The sequence below is a fragment of the Balaenoptera borealis genome, assembly GCF_965194805.1.
Source record: "Balaenoptera borealis genome assembly, chromosome: 1".
Lineage (NCBI taxonomy): Eukaryota > Metazoa > Chordata > Mammalia > Artiodactyla > Balaenopteridae > Balaenoptera > Balaenoptera borealis.
The window spans coordinates 167,557,700-167,579,709 of record NC_138860.1 but is presented as its reverse complement, the minus strand read 5'-3'; the positions used below and the strand labels follow the sequence as shown (position 1 = coordinate 167,579,709).

General features: G+C 37.9%; 1 protein-coding gene across 2 annotated transcripts in view; it reads right to left on the bottom strand.

Moving 5' to 3' along the window:
* Positions 1 to 22,010, bottom strand: part of CSMD2 (CUB and Sushi multiple domains 2) — a 658,464-nt gene that overhangs the window by 81,374 nt on the left and 555,080 nt on the right. For both annotated transcript variants that reach the window (XM_082362533.1, XM_082362534.1), the window contains exons 45-46: positions 14,054 to 14,134; positions 13,451 to 13,564 (exon numbers count right to left, since the gene is read on the bottom strand). In XM_082362533.1, the coding sequence (XP_082218659.1) occupies positions 13,451 to 13,564; positions 14,054 to 14,134 (195 nt within the window). The remainder of the gene's footprint in view (positions 1 to 13,450; positions 13,565 to 14,053; positions 14,135 to 22,010) is intronic.

The window sequence follows — 22,010 nt, the reverse complement described above, 5'->3', positions numbered from 1 at the left end:
AGAGAAAGAAGAACAAAAATCCCCCAAAGATAGCAGAAGGAAAGAAATCATAAACATCAGATCAGAAATAAATGAAAAAGAAATGAAGGAAATGATAGCAAAGATCAATAAAACTAAAAGCTGGTTCTTTGAGAAGATAAACAAAATTGATAGACCATTAGCCAGACTCATCAAGAAAAAAAGGGAGAAGACTCAAATCAACAGAATTAGAAATGCAAAAGGAGAAGTAAAACTGACACTGCAGAAATACAAAGGATCATGAGAGATTACTATAAGAAACTATATGCCAATAAAATGGACAACCTGGAAGAAATGGACAAAGTCTTAGAAAAGCACAACCATCCGAGACTGAACCAGGAAGAAATAGAAAATATAAACAGACCAGTCACAAGCACTGAAATTGAGACTGTGATTAAAAATCTTCCAACAAACAAAAGCCCAGGACCAGATGGCTTCACAGGCGAATTCTATCAAACATTTAGAGAAGAGCTAACACCTATTCTTCTCAAACTCTTCCAAAATATAGCAGAGGAAGGAACACTCCCAAACTCATTCTACGAGGCCACCATCACCCTGATACCAAAACCAGACAAAGATGTCACAAAGAAAGAAAACTAGAGGCCAATATCACTGATGAACATAGATGCAAAAATCCTCAACAAAATACTAGCAAACAGAATCCAACAGCACATTAAAAGGATCATACACCATGATCAAGTGGGGTTTACCCTAGGAATGCAAGCATTCTTCAATATACACAAATCAATCAATGTGATACACCATATTAACAAATTGAAGGTTAAAAACCATATGATCATCTCAACAGATGCAGAAAAAGCTTTTGACAAAATTCAACACCCATTTATGATAAAAATTCTCCGGAAAGTGGGCATAGAGAGAACCTACCTCAATATAATAAAGGCCATATATGACAAACCCACAGCCAAATTGTTCTCAATGGTGAAAAACTGAAACCATTTTTTCTAAGATCAGGAACAAGAGAATGTTGCCCACTGTCACCGCTATTATTCAATATAGTTTTGGAAGTTTTTTAGCCACAGCAGTCAGCAAGGAAAAAGAAATAAAAGGAATCCAAATCAGAAAAGAAGACATAAAACTGTCAGTGTTTGCAGATGACATGATACTATACATAGAGAATACTAAAGATGCTACAAGAAAACTACTAGAGCTAATCAATGAATTTGGTAAAGTAGCAGGATACAAAATTAATGCACAGAAATCTCTTGCATTCCTATACACTAATGATGAAAAATATGAAAGAGAAATTAAAGAAACACTCTCATTTACCACTGCAACAAAAAGAATAAAATACTTAGGAATAAACCTACCTAAGGAGACAAAAGACCTGTATGCAGAAAACTATAAGACACTGACAAAAGAAATTAAAGATGAAACAAACAGATGGAGAGATATATCATGTTCTTGGATTGGAAAAATCAACATTGTGAAAATGACTGTACTACCCAAAGCAATCTACAGATTCAATGCAATCCCTGTCAAACTACCAATGGCATTTTTCACAGAACTAGAACAAAAAATTTCACAATTTGTACAGAAACACAAAAGACCCCAAATAGCCAAAGCAATCTTGAGAAAGAAAAACAGAGCTGGAGCAATCAGGCTTCCTGACTTCAGACTATACTACAAAGCTACAGTAATCAAGACAGTATGGTACTGGCACAAAAACAGAAATATAGATCAATGGAACAGGATAGAGAGCCCAGAGTTAAACCCATGCACATATGGTCACCTTATGTTTGATAAAGGAGGCAAGAATATACAATGGAGAAAAGATAGCCTCTTCAATAAGTGGTGCTGGGAAAACTGGACAGCTACATGTAAAAGAATGAAATTAGAACACTCCCTATCACCATACACAAAAATAAACTCAAAATGGATTAAAGACCTAAATGTAAGGCCAGATACTATCAAACTCTTAGAGGAAAACATAGGCAGAACACTCTATGACATAAATCACAGCAAGATCCTTTTTGCCCTACCTCCCAGAGAAATGGAAATAAAAACAAAAATAAAAAAATGGGACCTAATGAAACTTAAAAGCTTTTGCACAGCAAAGGAACCCATCAACAAGACGAAAAGACAGTCCTCAGAATGGGAGAAAATATTTGCAAACGAAGCAACTGACAAAGGATTAATCTCCAAAATATACAAGCAGCTCATGCAGCACAATATCAGAAAAACAAACAACCCAGTCCAAAAAATGGGCAGAAACCCTAATCAGATATTTCTCCAAAGATGATATACAGATTGCAAACAAACACATGAAAGGATGCTCAACATCACTAATCATCAGAGAAATGCAAATCAAAACTACAGTGAGGTATCACCTCACACTGGTCAGAAAGGCCATCATCAAAAAATCTACAAACAATAAATGCTGGAGAGGGTGTGGAGAAACGGGAACCCTCTTGCACTGTTGGTGGAAATGTAAATTGATACAGCCACTATGGAGAACAGTATGGAGGTTCCTTAAAAAACTAAAAATAGAAGTACCATATGACCCAGCAATCCCACTATTGGGCATATAGCCAGAGAAAACCATAATTCAGAAAGAGTCATGTACCCCAATGTTCATTGCAGCACTCTTTAAAATAGCCAGAACATGGAAGCAACCTAAGTGTCCATCGACAGATGAATGGATAAAGAAGATGTGGCACATATATACAATGGAATATTACTCAGCCATAAAAAGAAATGAAATTGAGTTATTTGTAGTGAGGTGGATGGACCTAGAGTCTGTCATACAGAGTGAAGTAAGTCAGAAAGAGGAAACAAATACTGTATGCTAACACATATATATGGAATCTAAAAAAAAAAAAATGGTTCTGACAAACCTAGCAGTAGGACAGGAATAAAGACGCAGACATAGAGAATGGACTTGTGGACAAGTGGAAGGGGAATGGTAAGCTGGGATGAACTGAGAGAGTAGCATTGACATATATACACTACCAAATGTAAAATAGATAACTAGTGGGAAGCAGCTGCATCGCACAGGGAGATCAGCTTGGTACTTTGTGACCACCTAGAGGGGTGGGATAGGGAGGGTGGGAGGGAGATGCAAGAGGGATGGGATATGGGGATACATGTATACATATAGCTGATTCAGTTTGTTGTACAGCAGAAACTAACACAACATTGTAAAGCAATTATAATCCAATAAAGATGTTAAAAATGAAAGGGCAACCTACTGAATGGGTGAAGATATTTACAAGTGATATACCTGATAAGGGGTTAATATCCAAAATATATAAAGAACTCATACAACCTAATATCAGAAAAAACAAACAATCTGATTAAAAATGGGCAGAGGACCTGAACAGACATTTTTCCAAAGAAGACATACAGATGGCCAATAAGCACATGAAAAGATGTTCAACATCACTAATTATTAGAGAAATGAAAATCAAAACCACAGCGAGATATCACCTCACACCTGTCAGGATGGCAATCATCAAAAAGACAAGAAATAACAAGTGTTGGTGAGGATGTGAAGAAAAGGGAACCCTTGTGCACTGTTGGTGAGAACGTAAATTGGTGCAGCCACTATGGAAAACAGCATGGAGTTCCCTCAAAAAATTAAAAATAGAACTACCATATGATTCAGCAATTCCACTCCTGGGTATTTATCTGAAGAAAATGAAAACACTAATTCGAAAAGACATATGCATCCCAATGTTCATTGCAGCATTATTTACAATAACCAAGATATAGAAGCAACCTACGTGTCCATCGATAGGTGAATGGATAAAGAAGATGTGGTATATACACACAATGGAATATTACTCAGCCATAAAAAAGAATGAAATCTTGCCAATTGCAACAACATGGATGGACCTGGAGGGTATTATGCTAAGTGAAGTAAATCAGACAGTTAAAGACAAATACTGTATGATTTCACTTACATATGAAATCTGAAAAGCAAAACAAACTAACAAATATAACAAAACAGAAACAGACTTACAAATACAGAGAACAAAGTGGTGGTTGCCAGAGAACAGAGGGATGGGGAGTTGGGAAAACAGCTGAAGGTGATTAAGAGGTACAAATTGCCAGTTAGAAAATAGAGAAGGCCCAGGGATGTGATATACAGCATGGGGAATATAGTCAATACTATTATAATAACTGTATGGTGCAAAATCTATAAAAAGATCAAACCACTATGCTGTGTACCTGAAATTAATGTAATATTGTAAGTCAATTATAATTTGATTAAGAAAAAAGATATCTAAAGATAAACATATCACCCTAAGGAAGATGGTCAATGTGGGACTTAGAAGAAATGGAGAAGCAACATTGGAATTATATAAGAATGGCTTCTAAGGAGGAAACCAGCCTGGCTTTTGAAATGTTCCAGATTTCACTAACCTGATAACCAGCACAGGTCACTGAGGTGTGGTGATAATTAAGTTCACCAGGCTTTATGGTCTGCTCCTTCCAGTAGCAGGTCTCTTTCAAGCTTTTTACCTTCTAGTTGAATCTGCCTCCATCAGGGGGAAACAGGCATGCTCTCTCAAATGAGATGGGTCCATAGGTTTGCCTTTTTGTGTGCAACGTTATCAGATTTAGGCATTCGTGTTTACAAGTTTTTTTGTTTTTTGTTTTTCCTATGCTTGAGATATCTGGCCTTTGAAGATACAGTAGTATTCTTCCGTGAAACCATCTAGCCTTGATGTTTTTGGTGGGGCTTCCTCTGAAAACATTCTCCCCACCTTTTTAAAGAGAATATTGAAAGTATAAACTTTCTCTCTCTACTGGGGTCAATTTTATTAAATTATAGCTTCCTAGAAATTCATTCATATCACTAATTTTTTGGCATAGATATGTACAAAATAGTCTCATAATTAAAAAATTTCCTTGGTTCAATGGTTATATTCCACTCTTCCTTTTTTATTTTTGTAAACTCCTGCTTTTTCCCTTTGTTTAACTTACCTAATGGTTTGATTATTTTGCTACTCTTTATTTCAGGTACTTCTTTTTACTTTACCAGTAAGCCTGTTTTTCTGCTTATAACTCATGAATTTCTTTTTAAAATTCAAAAACTTAGAGATATAATTTATGTACAATAAAAGGCACAGATTTTAGGTACACAATTTAATGAGTTTTGGCTAATGTATATATCTGTGTGACCACTACCACAGTCAGGATATAGATTATTTCCGTTGCCCCAGAAAGTTCTCTTATGCCCCTTTGCAATCAGTATGACCTGCCCCAATGCTCCAGGAAATCAATGATGCTATTTCTATAAGCATTAGTTTTGCGTACCAGAGCTTCATGCAGTTGGAATCATATATGCATTATTTTTGTGGCTGGTTTCTTTTGCTAAACATAATTTTTGTAACAGTCGACTCATGCTGTTTTATGTATCACTATTTCCTTTGTTTTTATTGTTCTGTAGCAATCATAGGACAATTTGCTTATTTGTTCTCCTACTGATGAACATTTGGGTTGTTTCCAGTTTTGGATTATTATGAAATTCATATAAAAGTCTTTTTATGGATATGGGTTTTCATTTCTCTTTGATAAATAACTAGGAGTAGAATTGCCAGGTGATAGTGTAGGTGAATTTATCTTTAAAGGAAACTTCCAATTGGTTTTCCAGAGTGATTGTATGATTTTACATCCCAACCAGCAATATATGAAAATTCTAATTGTTCCACATCCTTTTTAACACTTTGTATTGTTAGTCTTAAATTTAAGGTATTCTAGGGGGTGCATAGTAATACTTCTTTATGGTTTAATGTGCATTTTCCTTATGACGAATTATGTTGAGCATGTTTTCATATACTTATTGGCCATTCATACCTTATTTTACAAAGTGTCTGTTCAAGTCTCTTGTACATATTTTCATTGGATTATTTTATTACTGAGTTGTAAAAGTTCTTTACATAGTCTAGGTACAGGGCCTTTTTAAAAATACACATACTCTGAATATCTTCTCTTATTCTGCAGTTTGTCTTTACTTTTTACATTCAGTTCTGTTGATTTTTCCTTCATGTGTTTTGAATCTCTTTTATCATCTGCATATACACCTGCATATCTTTTTTGAGGTGCTCCTATGTTGGGTGCATAAATATTTACAATTGTTATACCTTCCTCTTGGATCGGTCCCTTGATCATTATATAGTGTCCTTCTTTGTCTCTTATAATATTCTTTATTTTAAAGTCTATTTTGTCTGATATGAGAATTGCTACTCCAGCTTTCTTTTGATTTCCATTTGCATGGAATATCTTTTTCCATCCCCTCACTTTCAGTCTGTATGTGTCTCTAGGTCTGAAGTGGGTCTCTTGTAGACAGCATATATATGGGTCTTGTTTTTGTATCCATTCAGCCAGTCTGTGTCTTTTGGTGGGAGCATTTAATCCATTTACATTCAAGGTAATTATCGACATGTATGTTCCTATTCCCATTTTCTTAAATGTTTTGGGTTTGTTATTGTAGGTGTTTTCCTTCTCTTGTGTTTCTTGCCTAGAGAAGTTCCTTTAGCATTTGTTGTAAAGCTGGTTTGGTGGTGCTGAACTCTCTCAGCTTTTGCTTGTCTGTAAAGGTTTTAATTTCTCCATCACATCTGAATGAGATCCTTGCTGGGTAGAGTAATCTTGGTTGTAGGTTTTTCTCCTTCATCACTTTAAGTATATCCTGCCACTCCCTTCTGGCTTGCAGAGTTTCTGCTGAAAGATCAGATGTTAACCTTATGGGGATTCCCTTGTGTGTTATTTGTTGTTTTTCCCTTGCTGCTTTTAATATGTTTTCTTTATATTTAATTTTTGACAGTTTGATTAATATGTGTCTTGGCGTGTTTCTCCTTGGGTTTATCCTGTATGGGACTCTCTGTGCTTCCTGGACTTGATTAACTATTTCCTTTCCCATATTAGGGAAGTTTTCAACTATAATCTCTTCAAATATTTTCTCAGTCCCTTTCTTTTTCTCTTCTTCTTCTGGGACCCCTATAATTCGAATGTTGGTGCGTTTAATGTTGTCCCAGAGGTCTCTGAGACTGTCCTCAGTTCTTTTCATTCTTTTTTGTTTATCCTGCTCTGCAGTAGTTATTTCCACCATTTTATCTTCCAGGTCACTTATCCTTTCTTCTGCCTCAGTTATTCTGCTATTGATCCCATCTAGAGTATTTTTAATTTCATTTATTGTGTTTTTCATCATTGCTTGGTTCCTCTTTAGTTCTTCTACGTCCTTGTTAAATGTTTCTTGCATTTTGTCTATTCTATTTCCAAGATTTTGGATCATCCTTACTATCATTATTCTGAATTCTTTTTCAGGTAGACTACCTATTTCCTCTTCATTTGTTAGGTCTGGTGTGTTTTGACCCTGCTCCTTCATCTGCTGTGTGTTTTTCTGTCGTCTCATTTTGCTTATCTTACTGTGTTTGGGGTCTCCTTTTCACAGGCTGCAGGTTCGTAGTTCCCGTTGTTTTTGGTATCTGTCCCCAGTGGGTAAGGTTGGTTCAGTGGGTTGTGTAGGCTTCCTGGTGGAGGGGACTATTGCCTGTGTTCTGGTGGATGAGGTTGAATCTTGTCTTTCTGGTGGGCACGTCCACGTCTGGTGGTGTGTTTTGGGGTGTCTGTGGCCTTATGATTTTAGGCAGCCTCCCTGCTAATGGATGGGGCTGTGTTCCTGTCTTGCTAGTTGTTTGGCATAGGGTGTCCAGCACTGTAGCTTGCTGGTCGTTGAGTGAAGCTGGGTCTTGATGTTGAGATGGAGATCTCTGAGAGATTTTTGCCGTTTGGTATTACGTGGAGCTGGTAGGTCTCTTGTGGACCAGTGTCCTGAAGTTGGCTCTCCCACCTCAGAGGCACAGCCCTGATGCCTGGCTGGAGCACCAAGAGCCTTTCATCCACACAGCTTTAGGCCGGAAGGCTCTGGGGTCAAGATTGCCTAGATTCAAAACTCAGTTTGGCCTTCTCTGGCTATGTGGTCTCAGGTGAATTTCATCATAGCAAGCGATAGAAGCCTGGAGAAGGAAGACTAGGCAGAGTAGAGCTGACGCTGCGCAGCGACGGCAGAAGCTGCTACACCTGCATATCTTTTTTAATGCAGTTAACCTATTTGTCATTTCAAAATATCTCTATTTTTGGTAATACTCCTTGATTGCAGTATTGTTTGAAATTTCTTTATGTTTCCTAAGTTTACCATTTGTATGGCATATCTTTTTCTCCTCTTTCCCTTGCAATCTATCTGGTATTTATATTTAAAGTACAACTTTTGTAGAAACTAAATAATTACTGTTTAAAGCCTATAAATTTTGGCATGGTTTTTTGCAACAAAAGTTCATTAATATAACTATATTTTGCAAATATTTTATGTTAACTACTTATTCTTGGTCTCTCATTGAAAGAGATGTGTTGAAGTCTACCACTGTAATTGTGAATTTGTCCCTTTCTCCCTGTAATTCTATGAATTTTCCCTTTATACATTTCAATACTATTGTTAGGTGCACAGAAGTTTATGACTGTTATATATTCTTGGTAGATTATGTTTACCAGCATGAAATATCCCTCTTTATTTCTTTTAATGCTTTCTGCCTTAAATTCTATTTTGTCTGTTATTAGCTTTGCTACACCAGATTTTAGAGGTTAGTACTTGCTATCTATTTTTTTTTAACATTTTGCTTCATACCAGGGATGAGTGACACCTTTCTAGCTATGACCTTAGAGAGGCAAATGAATATATTCAATTCTAAGTTCATGGAAAGCTTATAACTAGACTTTTAAAATTTAACCAATCTGAAAATCTCTGACCTTTAATTAGCGTTTGATTCAATTATATTTATCACGGTTGCACATATATTCGCACATAGTTTTTTTTTTTTAAATAAATAAATTTATCAAACGTTGTCATCGTTGCTGTGCACGGGCTTTCTCTAGTTGTGGCGAGCGGGGGCTACTCTTTGTTGCGGTGAGCGGGCTTCTCATTGCGGTGGCTTCTCTTGTTGCAGAGCACGGGCTCTAGGCACGCGGACTTCAGTAGTTGTGGCTCCTAGGCTCTAGAGCGCAGGCTCAGTAGTTGTGGTGCACGGGCTTAGTTGCTCTGCAGCATGTGGGATCTTCCTGGACCTAGGGCTCGAACGTGTGTCCCTGGCATTGGCAGGCAGATTCTTAACCATTGTGCCACCAGGGAAGCCCTTGCACTTAGTTTTGCTACCTCATTTTGTATTTTCTGTTTACCATGATTTAAAAAATTTTTTTCTCCTTTAATGTTTCCTATTTGATTAATCAAATTTACTTTATTCTCTTTATTTTTGGTTATGAATTTAGAACTTACACATACTATGGACATACATAATTTAAGGAAACTATGCATAAATTTAAACATTGTATTTAAATGTATATAATTTTAATAATGTACATGGTTAATCAACATCATTTAATCAATGTCATTTATTTCATGACATGTCATGGTTAATCAATGTCATTTATTTCTCCAGATTTTTTATTTTCTACAGTCAATATATTTTAGATTTACTACCATATTTTACTGATTTCTTAGCTTACTGTTAATTTTTGCATCTGAATCATTCTACCTGTATTCATCTTTTTCTTGCTGAATGTGGTAGATATTTCTGGTGTTTACCAGTATCAGACTTTCTTTTATTTCCTGAGCATATAAAAAACTTCACTTTCCATCCATGTGCCTATTTCTGGCCAGTTAGATGTGAGTAGAATAATGTGTGTCACTTTGAGGCTGAGGAAGTGAAAAGCCCTTATGTGAATGTCCATTCTCTTTCTTCCTCTGCTGCAATGGAGGATGGAGGAGGGGACCTAGTTTTCAAATGGCAGCACAAGATTGAAGCAGCCTGGATCACTAAGTTATCAGCTCTACAGAGTTACCTGGACTACAGAAAATTTTGCCTGAAGAAGATATAAACTTTTATTGTGTTAAGCCACTGAGATGTGGGGATTGCTTGTTATTGCAGCATATGCCTATCCTATCCTGACTAATGCACTGAAGTGTATCCTTTAATTATGCTTTTAGTAAGGTAGTAACTTTACTTAGTCCTTGTGTGTCTGAAGATTTCATTAATTCATTCTCACTCTTAATTGATAATTTGGCTGGGTTTAGAAGTTCAGTTTACAATTATTTTTCCTGCTGCATTTTATCTTTTGGTAGGTATTATTGTTGATGCAATAATGCTACGAGTCTGATTTATCTTTTCTCCATGATGGTTTTAACATTTTATCTTTATCCTTGATGTTCTATAATTGCACTGTGATGTTTTTAGGTTTGAATTTCACCAAATTTTCTATGTTGCTATAGCAAGCTTCTGAGCTGATAGAAAAATGTCTGATCTTTGTCATAGAAGACTAGGACATCATTGGACAAGGCATTAGCTGAGGCAGAAAAGAGAAGAAAAAGCCAAAATGTAAAAGAAAGTTGTACACTGAAGAGGTTATGAATGGAAAAACATCCTATATTCATGGATTGGAAGACCTAATATTGTTAAGATGGCAGTGAGACCCAGACTGGTCTATGGATTCAACTCAATCTCTACAAAAATCCCAGCTGGTTTCTTTGTAGATATTGATAAGTTGATCCTAAAATTCGTATGGAAATTCAGCAGATCCAGCATTCCAAAATAATCTTGAAAAAGAAGAACAAAGCTGGAGGACTCACACTTCCTGATTTCAAAACATATGACCAAGCTACAGTAATCAAGATAGTGTGGTACTGGCTAAGGATAGGCTTATAGATCAAGAAAATAGAACTGAGGATCAAGAAATAAAATCCCAAATTTATAGTCAATAGATTTCAACAGGGTACCAAAACAATTCAATGGGGAAAGAATAGTCTTTCCAGTAAGTGATGCCAGGACCATTGGATATCCATATACAAAATAATGAAGTTGGACCCCTACCTCACACTACATATAAAAATTAACTCAAAATAGATAAAGTCCTAAATGTAAGAGCTAAAATTATAAACTCTTAGAGGAAAACATAAATGTAAATCTTCTTGACCTTGGATTAGGCAATAGTTTCTCAGATATGACACCAAAAGCACAAGCACCAAATATATATATATATAAATTGGACATCATCAAAATTAAAAACTTTTGTGCTTCTGAGAACACCATCAAGAAAATGAAAAGACAACCCATAAAATGCAAAAATTTTTTGAAAATCACACATCTGATAAAGGACTTGTATCTAAAATATATATAAAAAATGCCTACAACTCAATAATCAAACAGATAAATAACTTAAAGATGGGCAAAGGATCCAAATAGACTTTTCTTCATGCAAATGAACAATAAGTGCATGAAAAAATGCTTAACATCTTAGCCATCCGGAAGATACAAATCAAAACGAGATACCCATTATACACACTAGGATGGCTATAATTAAAAAGACAGTTAATAATAACAGAGAGGATGTGGAAAGATTGAAACCCTCATACACTGCTGGTGGGAATAGAAAATGGTTCATCTGCTGTGGAGAATACTCCGGCAGTTCCTCAAAAGTTTAAATATAGAGTTACCATATGACCTAGCAATTCCACTCTTAGATACATACCTAAGAGAAATGAAAACATATGTTTCACCCAATAACTTGTACATGAATGCTCATAGCAGCATTATTCATAATAGCTAGAAGTGGAAATAAGTCAAGTGTCCATCAATGATAAGTGGATAAACAAAATGTGGTATAGGTACAATGGAATATTATTTTCAACAAAAAGGAATGAAGTGCTGATACATGCTACAACATGAATGAACCTATAAAACATTATGCTACGTGAAAGAAGTCACAAAAAACCACATATCATAGGATTCTATTTATATGAAATACCCAGGATAGGCAAATTCATAGAGACAGAAAGTAGTTTGGTGGTTGCCTAGAACTGAGGGGACTGGAAAGAAGTGGGAACTGACAGGATTTCTTTGGGGGGTGATTAAAATGTTTTAAAATTGATTGTGGGGCTTCCCTGGTGGCACAGTGGTTGAGAATCTGCCTGCTAATGCAGGGGACACGGGTTCGAGCCCTGGTCTGGGAAGATCCCACATGCCGCGGAGCAACTGGGCCCGTGAGCCACAACTACTGAGCCTGCGCGTCTGGAGGCTGTGCTCTGCAACAAGAGAGGCCGCGATGGTGAGAAGCCCGCGCACCGCGATGAAGAGTGGCTCCCGCTTGCCGCAACTAGAGAAAGCCCTCGCACAGAAACGAAGACCCAACACAGCCAAAAATAAATAAATTAAAAAAAAAATTGATTGTGATAATGGTTGCAAAACTCTGAATATACTAAAAACTATTGAAGTATACACTTCAAGTGGATGAGTTGCATGGTATATGAATTATATCCCGATCAAGCTGCTATTATAAAAAAGACTATGAAGGGTCACACCTTGGGAAGCCCAAGTATGACACCAAGTCCCAGAGGAAAGCACAAGGCTGAGAATGGGGAGTGAAGCCAGGAAGACTGGAGCCATGTAGACATAGAAACAGAGCCAGAGATGATGAGAAACTTGGGCTGGAGCAAATTAAGGAGATTCTGGAGCAGATGAAGGTGAAAGTTCACTTTTATTGGGGACTGGTCATTTGGTATGTGGGTGGGTCAGCTCAACTGAAATAAATACTGAATTTCTCAGTGTATCAGCAGCCTAATTATGGGGGCTTGTAGCCCCTCTCTTCCTCGTTAATAATCCATATTGCAGATTCTCCCTACTCTTGATTTCCTAGAGATGGAGGAGAAGCTGACCTGTTTCTCCACAGGCTACTAAGTATCTGTTGGTAGCAACAGCACTAGAAGCAGTAGTAAAACTAATAACAATAATAATAATCCACATTGAACAGTTACTATGTGCCAGGCATAGTTTTCCAAAGTGCTTTACATTACTGACCCATTTAATTCCTCATAACAAGCCCATGGCATAAGTAATATCATTATCCTTATTTTACAGATGAGAAAACTGAGGCACAGCACAGTTAGGTATTTTGCCCCAGGTCAGATGCCTCGTGAGTGGAAAGAATTGTTTTTGGTCTTAGTTGGGATAACTTGGTGAAGCACATTCATTTTCATCATGGCATCACACTGGATTGAAGACAACTGTGGTTTCTCAGTTGCCTAGTTCAGCACATAGGGTTTTGGACGCACCTGCACTTCAGTAAGGCAAGGTTGGTGTGGGTCCCAACTCCCACCAAGGTCCCACCACCTCCAGCCATTTCCAGGGAATGTCAGTTAGAAAAAAGGGAGACAGAAATAAATGCGGCCACTACAGCCAAATCACAGCCCCGGACCTAGGAGCAGGGCAGAGAACCTATCTAGAGCACTTGTTCACTCACTCATTCAAACATTTACCAAGTGACCTCTTGCTTCATGGGCAGGGACTGGGAATATAGAGAGAAGGAAAACAGGGGAGATGTTTTGGAGGAACTCCAAGGCATGGTTCAGTGTGATTACCTTCACATATTGGGGGCGGCCCTTCAAACTGCAGGTAAGTTCCAAGCTTGCAGGTCAGGATTTCATTCCCCACTAAGGTAAAGCCAGGGAGGCACCTGTAGCGTACGATGTCACCTGTCAAGGAGAGACCAATATGGGGATTCCCTGGAGAAGTCTGGGCAGGGCTGATTGGCACCCCTTAGTAGCTTGAACCCACTTCCAGGCAAGACGATCAGTGGCGGGTTGTGTTCTGTTCAGACTAAATTACTAGCTCAACTCCAGTCAAATGACCCAGATGACTGTGTCTCCCCTCTCACAGCTCAGCCTTCTGGGCCTAACAGTGTTCCACATTCTAGGAACTTTTTATAGTGTCTTGCATGGACTTACTTCTCAAAACATCCTGACTTGAATCATGGAAGAAAACTGCTTTCCTAGCTCCTCTGGCTAAAAAGAAGAGCGATTGTATTTTGGGTGAAACTCAGTTGACAGAATACCAACCCTCTTGCGCTGGGCCTATTGTTTCTCTCCACGGACAGGAGGGGAAGATGAGCCCCACTGGCCAGCCCCCACCCCTCCCCGGCCCCTCCTCGCCAGCCCCGTCCTTGCTGGTTTGGGAGGTCTTACCTATGTTGAATTCTTCATTCTCTGTGACGACTTCAGCATTGGGGAGGATGGTGGGAGGAGGGCATTTGGTGAGCGGATAAGCTGAAAAGACAAAAGCAGACAAGTCGGTGTAAGAGCATCATTCTTGGGGCACGTGGTCATTCATTTGTTCAGTGCTTCACGTTCTCACTCCTCATCCATCCACACAGCAGATATTAACGAGTACTTATCTGTACACCGGGCAAGATTAGCCAAGCACTATTTTGCTTATCCGCTGCCATCTGTTTTTATTTGTTTTTGATGCAAAAACCAGGAACCATATATCAAGACTAACTATAAAGGAGAGGATCTAAGAAGGCAGTGATGGTGCCTAGCGCTGAAGGGAGGGGAGAGAAGCATTTACTGAACACCTACTATACGTCAAGCATTTTCACCCGCTGTCACCTTGAATTCTCACAATAGCTGATCCCCCTGCGAGATGTTCTCACTCTACTTATGAGGAAGCTGAGATTCAGAAAGCTTCAGTTACTTCTCTAAGGTCACACAGGAAGTAAGTGGCACAGACAGGATTTGAATCCAGGTCTGGCTGCTCTCAAATCCCATATTCTTTCCACTACTCAGCATCTAAATGCTGTGTGTGGCTTACGTGGGGGACCAGCGAAGACAGCTTGTTTCTCTTCTGACCTTTGGCTAAACACTCTGGCTTCAGTGGATTTTCTAAACCAGAAGCCATCCCTCTGGGCAGAGACTGGCCTGTGTCGGGAAGGTGTTACCGAGGCAAAGTTCAGGGTGGGCTCATAACTTGGCTTTCTTTCATTATCTGGTACGTGGTTGAGTGCTGGATGTGTTAGCTGCTGTTGCCAATGCTGTTGATGTTATTATTTCCAAAGTCACTTCAACCTTTGCTATGTTTTTTGAAACAGCATTTTTTTAAAAATTTACAAATGTAACACATTATCATTAAAGAAAATCTGAGATTTTCTGTGAGAACAGTAAGAGGAAAATTAAACTCATCCATTGCCTTCTCAGAGATAACCACTGTTAACCCTTTACTGTAAATTCTTAGGGTATATGTTTTCTGCACATAGATTTTTCTTTTACAAAATTTGCACCATGTTACATACTTTGAGTTGGTCCTTGTGCACTTACTATTATATTGCAAGAATTTTCCCATGTCATCACATTCCTTCAAAAGTATGATTGAAATGACTTCATAGGATTTAATCATATAATCTACTAAAATTTATTTAACAGATACTCTATTGTAAACCGTTTAGATTTCCAAAGTTTTGCAATTTAAAGTGAAACTGTGATGAACATCCTTCTATATATGCATCTTTTATGAAGTCTTCTCTTTTTATAAAACTAGGAATGATTAGAGTGTATGACTTTTTTAAAGTACAGGCATCTCCCACTGAACATCAATAATCCATGGAAATCAGACATTCTGTGTCAAGACGCTACTAGGAGCCTATTTCCCATTACTTTAAATGGGAAAAAATTATAATGCATAACCCAAGACCCAAAAAGTACTGAAAACTACAAAATACCTATATATATGCAACAAACCACTCTGCTAGAAAGTAAATACTTAAAGCATCACTTCATGATCACCCAGTGATTAGTACATTTGTAACAAAACAGCAGTTCTATGCATTGCATATTGCACCATGAACATTGCAGACTTTTCAGCTTGAGACAGAAACCTTAGGCAGAAACAAAGGTTAAATACGAAAGGCATGGCGAGAACGTGTTTGGGACAGCGCTGGGTGGTGGACCCTTCACAGTGAACATCACTCTGTGATAACCTCAGAGCCAATGGCACCTGAAACACCTGGTCCAAATGTTCATGTGGCATTCTGACATTTTACCAATCGTATCTGGAATGTAACTTAAGACTTCTCCTGCATGTAGTTTTATTTAAAATGTTGTATTATGTTTTGAGGATTTAACTTTAATTCTTTCTACAGATGTGTCCACTGAAACACATCATATTGAGTGACACATAGCTTTATGAAGCCCTCTTGGGGTTACCAGACAGGTCTAATCTTGATTTAACATAAATCAGGGAGGACCAGTCCTGTGTTTGATACATATTTCCATTTTTCTTTCCAGGAAAATTGCTCCAACAGATACTGTCCACAGAACGACAGTTTCTCCAACCCTGGGTGCTGTCATTCTTCTTTCATCTGGTCTATCTAATGATTATCTATTGAGGGTTTGCCCTGGGTCAGGCACTGTGTTAGGTGTGGATGATGCAAGAGTAAAGAGACACAGTCCTTGCCTCACAGAACTTAGAGCCACTGGGGGGAATAGTCATCAATTTTAATCTTTGCCAACTCGATAGACAGCATAGTACCACTTCTTTTCTTTTATTGGCATTTGACAACCAGTTAGGCTAAATATTTTTTTCATATGTTAATGGACTCTTTGCATTTTTCTTTTTAACTCTCTATTCATGTCCTTTGCCTCTATTTTTCCTATAAATTTGAAAAACTCTATGTACAATATATTTAAGATTGATCTTTGCCTATTATTTCCCAATTTATCATTTGCTCCCATCTATTTATGGCACTCTTTTGACTTGTACAAGCATTAAATGTTTATTTAGCCAATTCTCAATGTTTTCCTTTATAGAGCTTAAAAAAGTTTGATTCCTTCCATTCTCAGCCTCGTGCTTACCTTTAAAACATACCTTCTAAAACCTTCTACGACACACTTAACTTTCCCAGAAAAAAAAATCAATAAAAGAAATCTCCACCTAAACACAGTGTGGATATTTTATAGTTTGTGGTTATTTGTTTGATCGGGTGATTTCCCATTACATTTTTAAAATTAACTTCTAAAAAATTACAAATTTCTGCTCAATGCAGAAAGCTGGTGGAATACTGAAAAGCAATAAAACAAAAATTCCCCAAGTCCCACCACCTGCGCATAGCCATTGCTAGCATTTTGTTGTATGACTTTTGATATTTTACAGATAACTCCCCTCCCTCCCCCCCCCCCCCCACACACACTGCATCTACCATGTTATTGCTGCAGAACTCTAGGGCAGGGGGCCATTCAAGACTCCTGTTTCCTTTGGTCTCCATCCCCCTTGTTCCCCTGGGGGGTGAGGCACTGATACAGCTTAGACTCCATTATGTGTTAACATGCTAACTAGTGGGCAGGGCTCATTTGCTTATGTCATGCAGCCGTCAGCTCAGCAGTAGTCATTGTGGGTCATTCATTGCACATGGAATTCTTTCCCACTGACACTCTGGATACGTTCCTCCTCATGCTGATGGGTGTGTTGAATTGGCCTTATCTCTAAAGCTTTTAAAGCCAAATTAGCTGCTTCCCACTAGCTATCTATTTTACGTTTGGTAGCAGCCACATAGCACAGGGAGATAAGCTCGGTGCTTTGTGACCACCTAGAGGGGTGGGATAGGGAGGGTGGGAGGGAGAGAGACGCAAGAGGGAAGAGATATGGGAACATATGTATATGTATAACTGATTCACTTTGTTATAAAGCAGAAACTAACACACCATTGTAAAGCAATTATACTCCAATAAAGATGTTAAAAAAAAAAAAGCCAAATTAGCTTAGGGAAAAATGCAGTTCACTTGGTTCAGTTCAGTTTACCGGATGACTCTAGGCTCTGCATTTGGATTTAGGGTTCAAGCCCAGCTAATATTAAAATGCCTTCCTTTGCCATTATTCCCTGTATATATCTCTTTCTCAAGAACCTCACAAGGAGGGGTGGCTGTGGTCTAGGTTAGGGGTCCATAATCACAGCATCCTTTAGTTATCTGAGCCCCAAAATATCAGTTTAACAATAGAAACAATATAAAATAAACATTTGCCTTAATCAATGAATTGTATTCTACATGAATGATTTTTAATGACTATATTTTCCTCCATTTGTGTGTGTGTGTGTGTCACAATTTGCACACCTAATCTCCTATTATTTTATGTTTGGATTGTTTCTAATTTACCTGTTATAAATAGCACTTCGAGGAATATCTTTATACACGTATTTTTGAACAATTTCCAGAAGTAGGATTGGTGGGTCCTAGATCATTGTTAATTAGGAAACCTGGGTGTAAGTAACATAAATCAACTCAGGGTAGAAGAAGCAAAAGAAGCCTCTTCGAGAAGAGTGAACCCAAGGGTGGATTTGTAGCCAGACTTCATAAAGGTAGAGGACAAGGAACTGAAGGGCCACTAGGAACCCAGGGAACTTTCCCATGTGTCTCAGTGATTCTGTTTCTGCACACAGGGCTTTTCTATTTCTCAGTCTCCTTGGACGGTAGAAGACAGGCAATCCATTGCTCCTGGATTTGTATCTTCTCTCTTCAGGAGACGAGTCCAGGCAGAAGCAGAATCTCTCAGGTTCAATTTCAAGTTCCCAAAAGAGAGCATCTGATTATCTCTGCTGGAGTCAGGTCAGGTGCCCACCTTTATTTCCAGCTACTGTTTCTGGGGTTGGGGATGTATGTGGAGGGGAGTCACAATGTGCAAACATAGCTGACAGGTGCCCACATGAGAGGGGCTGTTAAGGACAGCATCATGAGCTGGGCAGACACCTGAAAATAGTTCCACTGCAGTTAATCACACTGTGCTGACCTTTTGATACATATTCTCAGCCTGCCCACCACTAAGTGGACTGCTCCCTGTAACCTTCCCAATAGGCTTATCATTTAAAAATTCTCATTACAGATTATTCTCTAATATGAAAGAATCCACTTTTTCCATTGCATGCTTTTTGCTTTGAATTCTACTCTTTTCTTTGATTGTTACTGTTGTGTTTGCCAAATATGTCACCATCCAGCCTTTTATTTTAAAGCTGTCGTATTGTCTTAGTGGTATTCCTGGTATGGAAAATCTAGTTATATTGTGTTTAACCTAATTTAAGGGTCTGTATTTTTAATAGGGAATTGGGCTTTAATAAATTTGTATTTGTTATAATAATTGAACTATTTTATTTTGTGCTTATTCTGTGTTTTCTGTATCTGTTTCTACAGTGTTCCTTCCTTTTATATGTGAATTGTATTTTGCTTCATTTTTTTCTTTTAGCAATTTGGAAGTACTACAGTTGATTTTTAATTTATTAATGACTAAAATATATACTTGGAACCCTTCTTTTCCTAATTATAAAATCAATAATTGAATAATATCTATTGATTCCACCTCCATGGAAGATTAATCAATGCTTCCCATTTTTATCTTTTCTTTTAAACAACTTCCCTATATTGAGTTAGTGGTTCATCCTTTGTTGGATGGCTACATCCTTGAGTAACAATTCAAATTGAGACTTTGGTTGACACTAATTTTAAGCTCTTGGATATCTGCAAATGACTGTCTCTTGCCCAACAATTTTTTTTTTTTTCTTGAACATCTCTACAGATACCTCCTTAATTTTCTGGAATTAAATGCCAAATATAATTAATCTGAGAATTGTTGATTTTGGCTCCTTGTAGTTGATTTTCTCAGCCTGGATTCTAGTAGCTCTCCTCCACCCTTCATCCTTATAATTTGGAAAACCTGCCAGGCTGTTTTTGATTTCTCCTGGAATACAGTGAGCTCTTTTATCCTACATGCACAGATTTTCCTTCATCTCAGAAGAGTTTTATTTTATTATTTCTATTCTATCCATCAGGTTCTTCTACTCATAAATACTTTTTATCAGTACGTTGGTTCTTTGGTCACTGGATCTCTTTATTTACCATCTTCTTTATCATTTTCAAGTCCTTGTCCTTTTCCCTCTTCATGTGGAGCTTTTCTGATTTGTCCTCCACATCTCTGAATAGTTTTTCTACGGCGTCAGTTCTGCTCTTTGCTGGTTCATATGCCAATTTAAACTGTGCAATTGCATTTCTTTTAAACCTTCTTTTTTTATAGCTACCTCCCCTCGTAAATAAAATTTTTAATTTAAAACAATCACACGGGTGTAGGAAAAGTTGGAAGTATAGTACACAAAACTTTTCTCATGAACCAGTTGAAAATTAAGTTGCCAACATGATACCCTATAACCACAGAATATTTTAGCATGTATTTCTTATAAACAAGCACATTCTCCCACATAACCACAATATAAGCACCAAAGGAGGAAATTAACACTATGTTACTGCCACCTAATCCTTACATTCCATCCAAGTTTTACCACTTGTCTCAATAAAGTCTTTAATAGCAAACGCATCCAGTTCAGAACCATACGTTGCATTTCGTTGTCATGTTTCTTAGTCTCCCTTAGTCTGCAACAGTTCTAAAGTCTTTCCTTGACCTTCCTGACTTTTACACTTTTGAAAATTATATGCCAGTTAATTTCTAGTATGTAACACTGTATTACATACATTACCCTCAATTTAGGTTTGTCTGATTCCTCATGATTAGATTCAGGTTGTACATCTTTGATGGGACGATCACAGAAGTGATGCTGGGTCCTTCTCACTGCATCCTATCAGGTGGGGTACGACTTCCCCTTTTATTAACCTCTCAGCCAGATAGCTCTTATTTGGAGTCCATGTTACCTAGACTCTTATGCTGGAAGCAGATGCTTTCCAAAATTTACTTCTATTTCCTAAACTATATGTTTCCAAGGGCATTTTTCTCTGCAATTCTAATCCTATTTTGTCATTAAAAAAAAAAATACTGTAGAATATTGCCATAAGTCTCCTTAAGGTATTTTTCTTCTTTTTGGTTCTTATATGAAAGGAAATTTATTTAGGGCTAATGTTTGGCTATAAAAAGGCAAACAGGGCTTCCCTGGTGGCGCAGTGGTTAAGAATCTGCCTGCCAATGCAGGGGACATGGGTTCGAGCCCTGGTCTGGGAAGATCCCACATGCCGCGGAGCAACTAAGCCCATGAGGCACAACTACTGAGCCTGCGCGTCTGGAACCTGTGCTCCGCAACAAGAGAAGCCACGACAATGAGAAGCCCGCACAAGGCGATGAAGAATAACCCCCGCTCGCCACAACTAGAGAAAGCCCGCGCACAGAAACGAAAACCCAACACAGCCAAAAATAAATAAATAAATAAATAAATTTATTTAAAAAAAAAAAAAGGCAAACATTCTTTCCCCCATCCCATTCCCAATCCCTGCTATTTGCAAGTCAGCCTCCTTCTTTTTCTTTAGTTCTAGTCTCAAATACCAACTCTTAAGACACATTTCCCCCAATTATTCTCCATGAAGTAGATTCTCTACCTTTTCATTTGCTATCTTACTTGTATCTTTCATAGCACATATTACAAATTGCAAAGATTTTGTCTACTTACTTGTTTGTTATCTCTTCTTGGGGGAAGAAAGCTGTATGGGGAGCAGGCATTTCACAGAGCAGGAAGCATGAATAGACAATGAAGATATGAAAGGATGCTCATCCTCATCTTCAACATAAAAGTGAAATGCTACCCACCAGGTTGGCAAAAATTTAAAAGTCCAATAAAGCCCAGTCTTTGCAAGGATGTAGTGCAACAGAAGCTCTACCTCTGTTGCTAGGAAGAGTGTAAATTGTTATAACTACTTCGTGCGATCAATTTGGCATTACCTAGTAAAACTGAATATGTGAATACTTACAACCTCACAATTCCACACAGGCATGTACCCTAGAGAAACTCTTTTCTCCAAGAAGGAATGTACAACAATGCTCATATTGTTTGAAATAAAATAACTTGAATGCCTATTAACAGTAGACTAGATAAATCACTATTTTCACGCAATGGAATACTACACGGCATTGAAAAATGAACTAAATCTAGTCACATGCATCCGCATGAATTTCAAAAGCTTAATTTTGAGTGAAAAAAGCAGGTCACAGAAGAACACTTCTTGAACAATTCTATTTACATAACAGAAATAACATGTGAAATGAAACAGTATATATTTTTGGAGACATACACCTATGGAGTAAAATTATAATGCAAAGCAATGAATGGTTAACAGAAAATTCAGGACCGTGGTTAACTCTGGGGGTCGGGCAGGGGGAACGTGTTGGAGG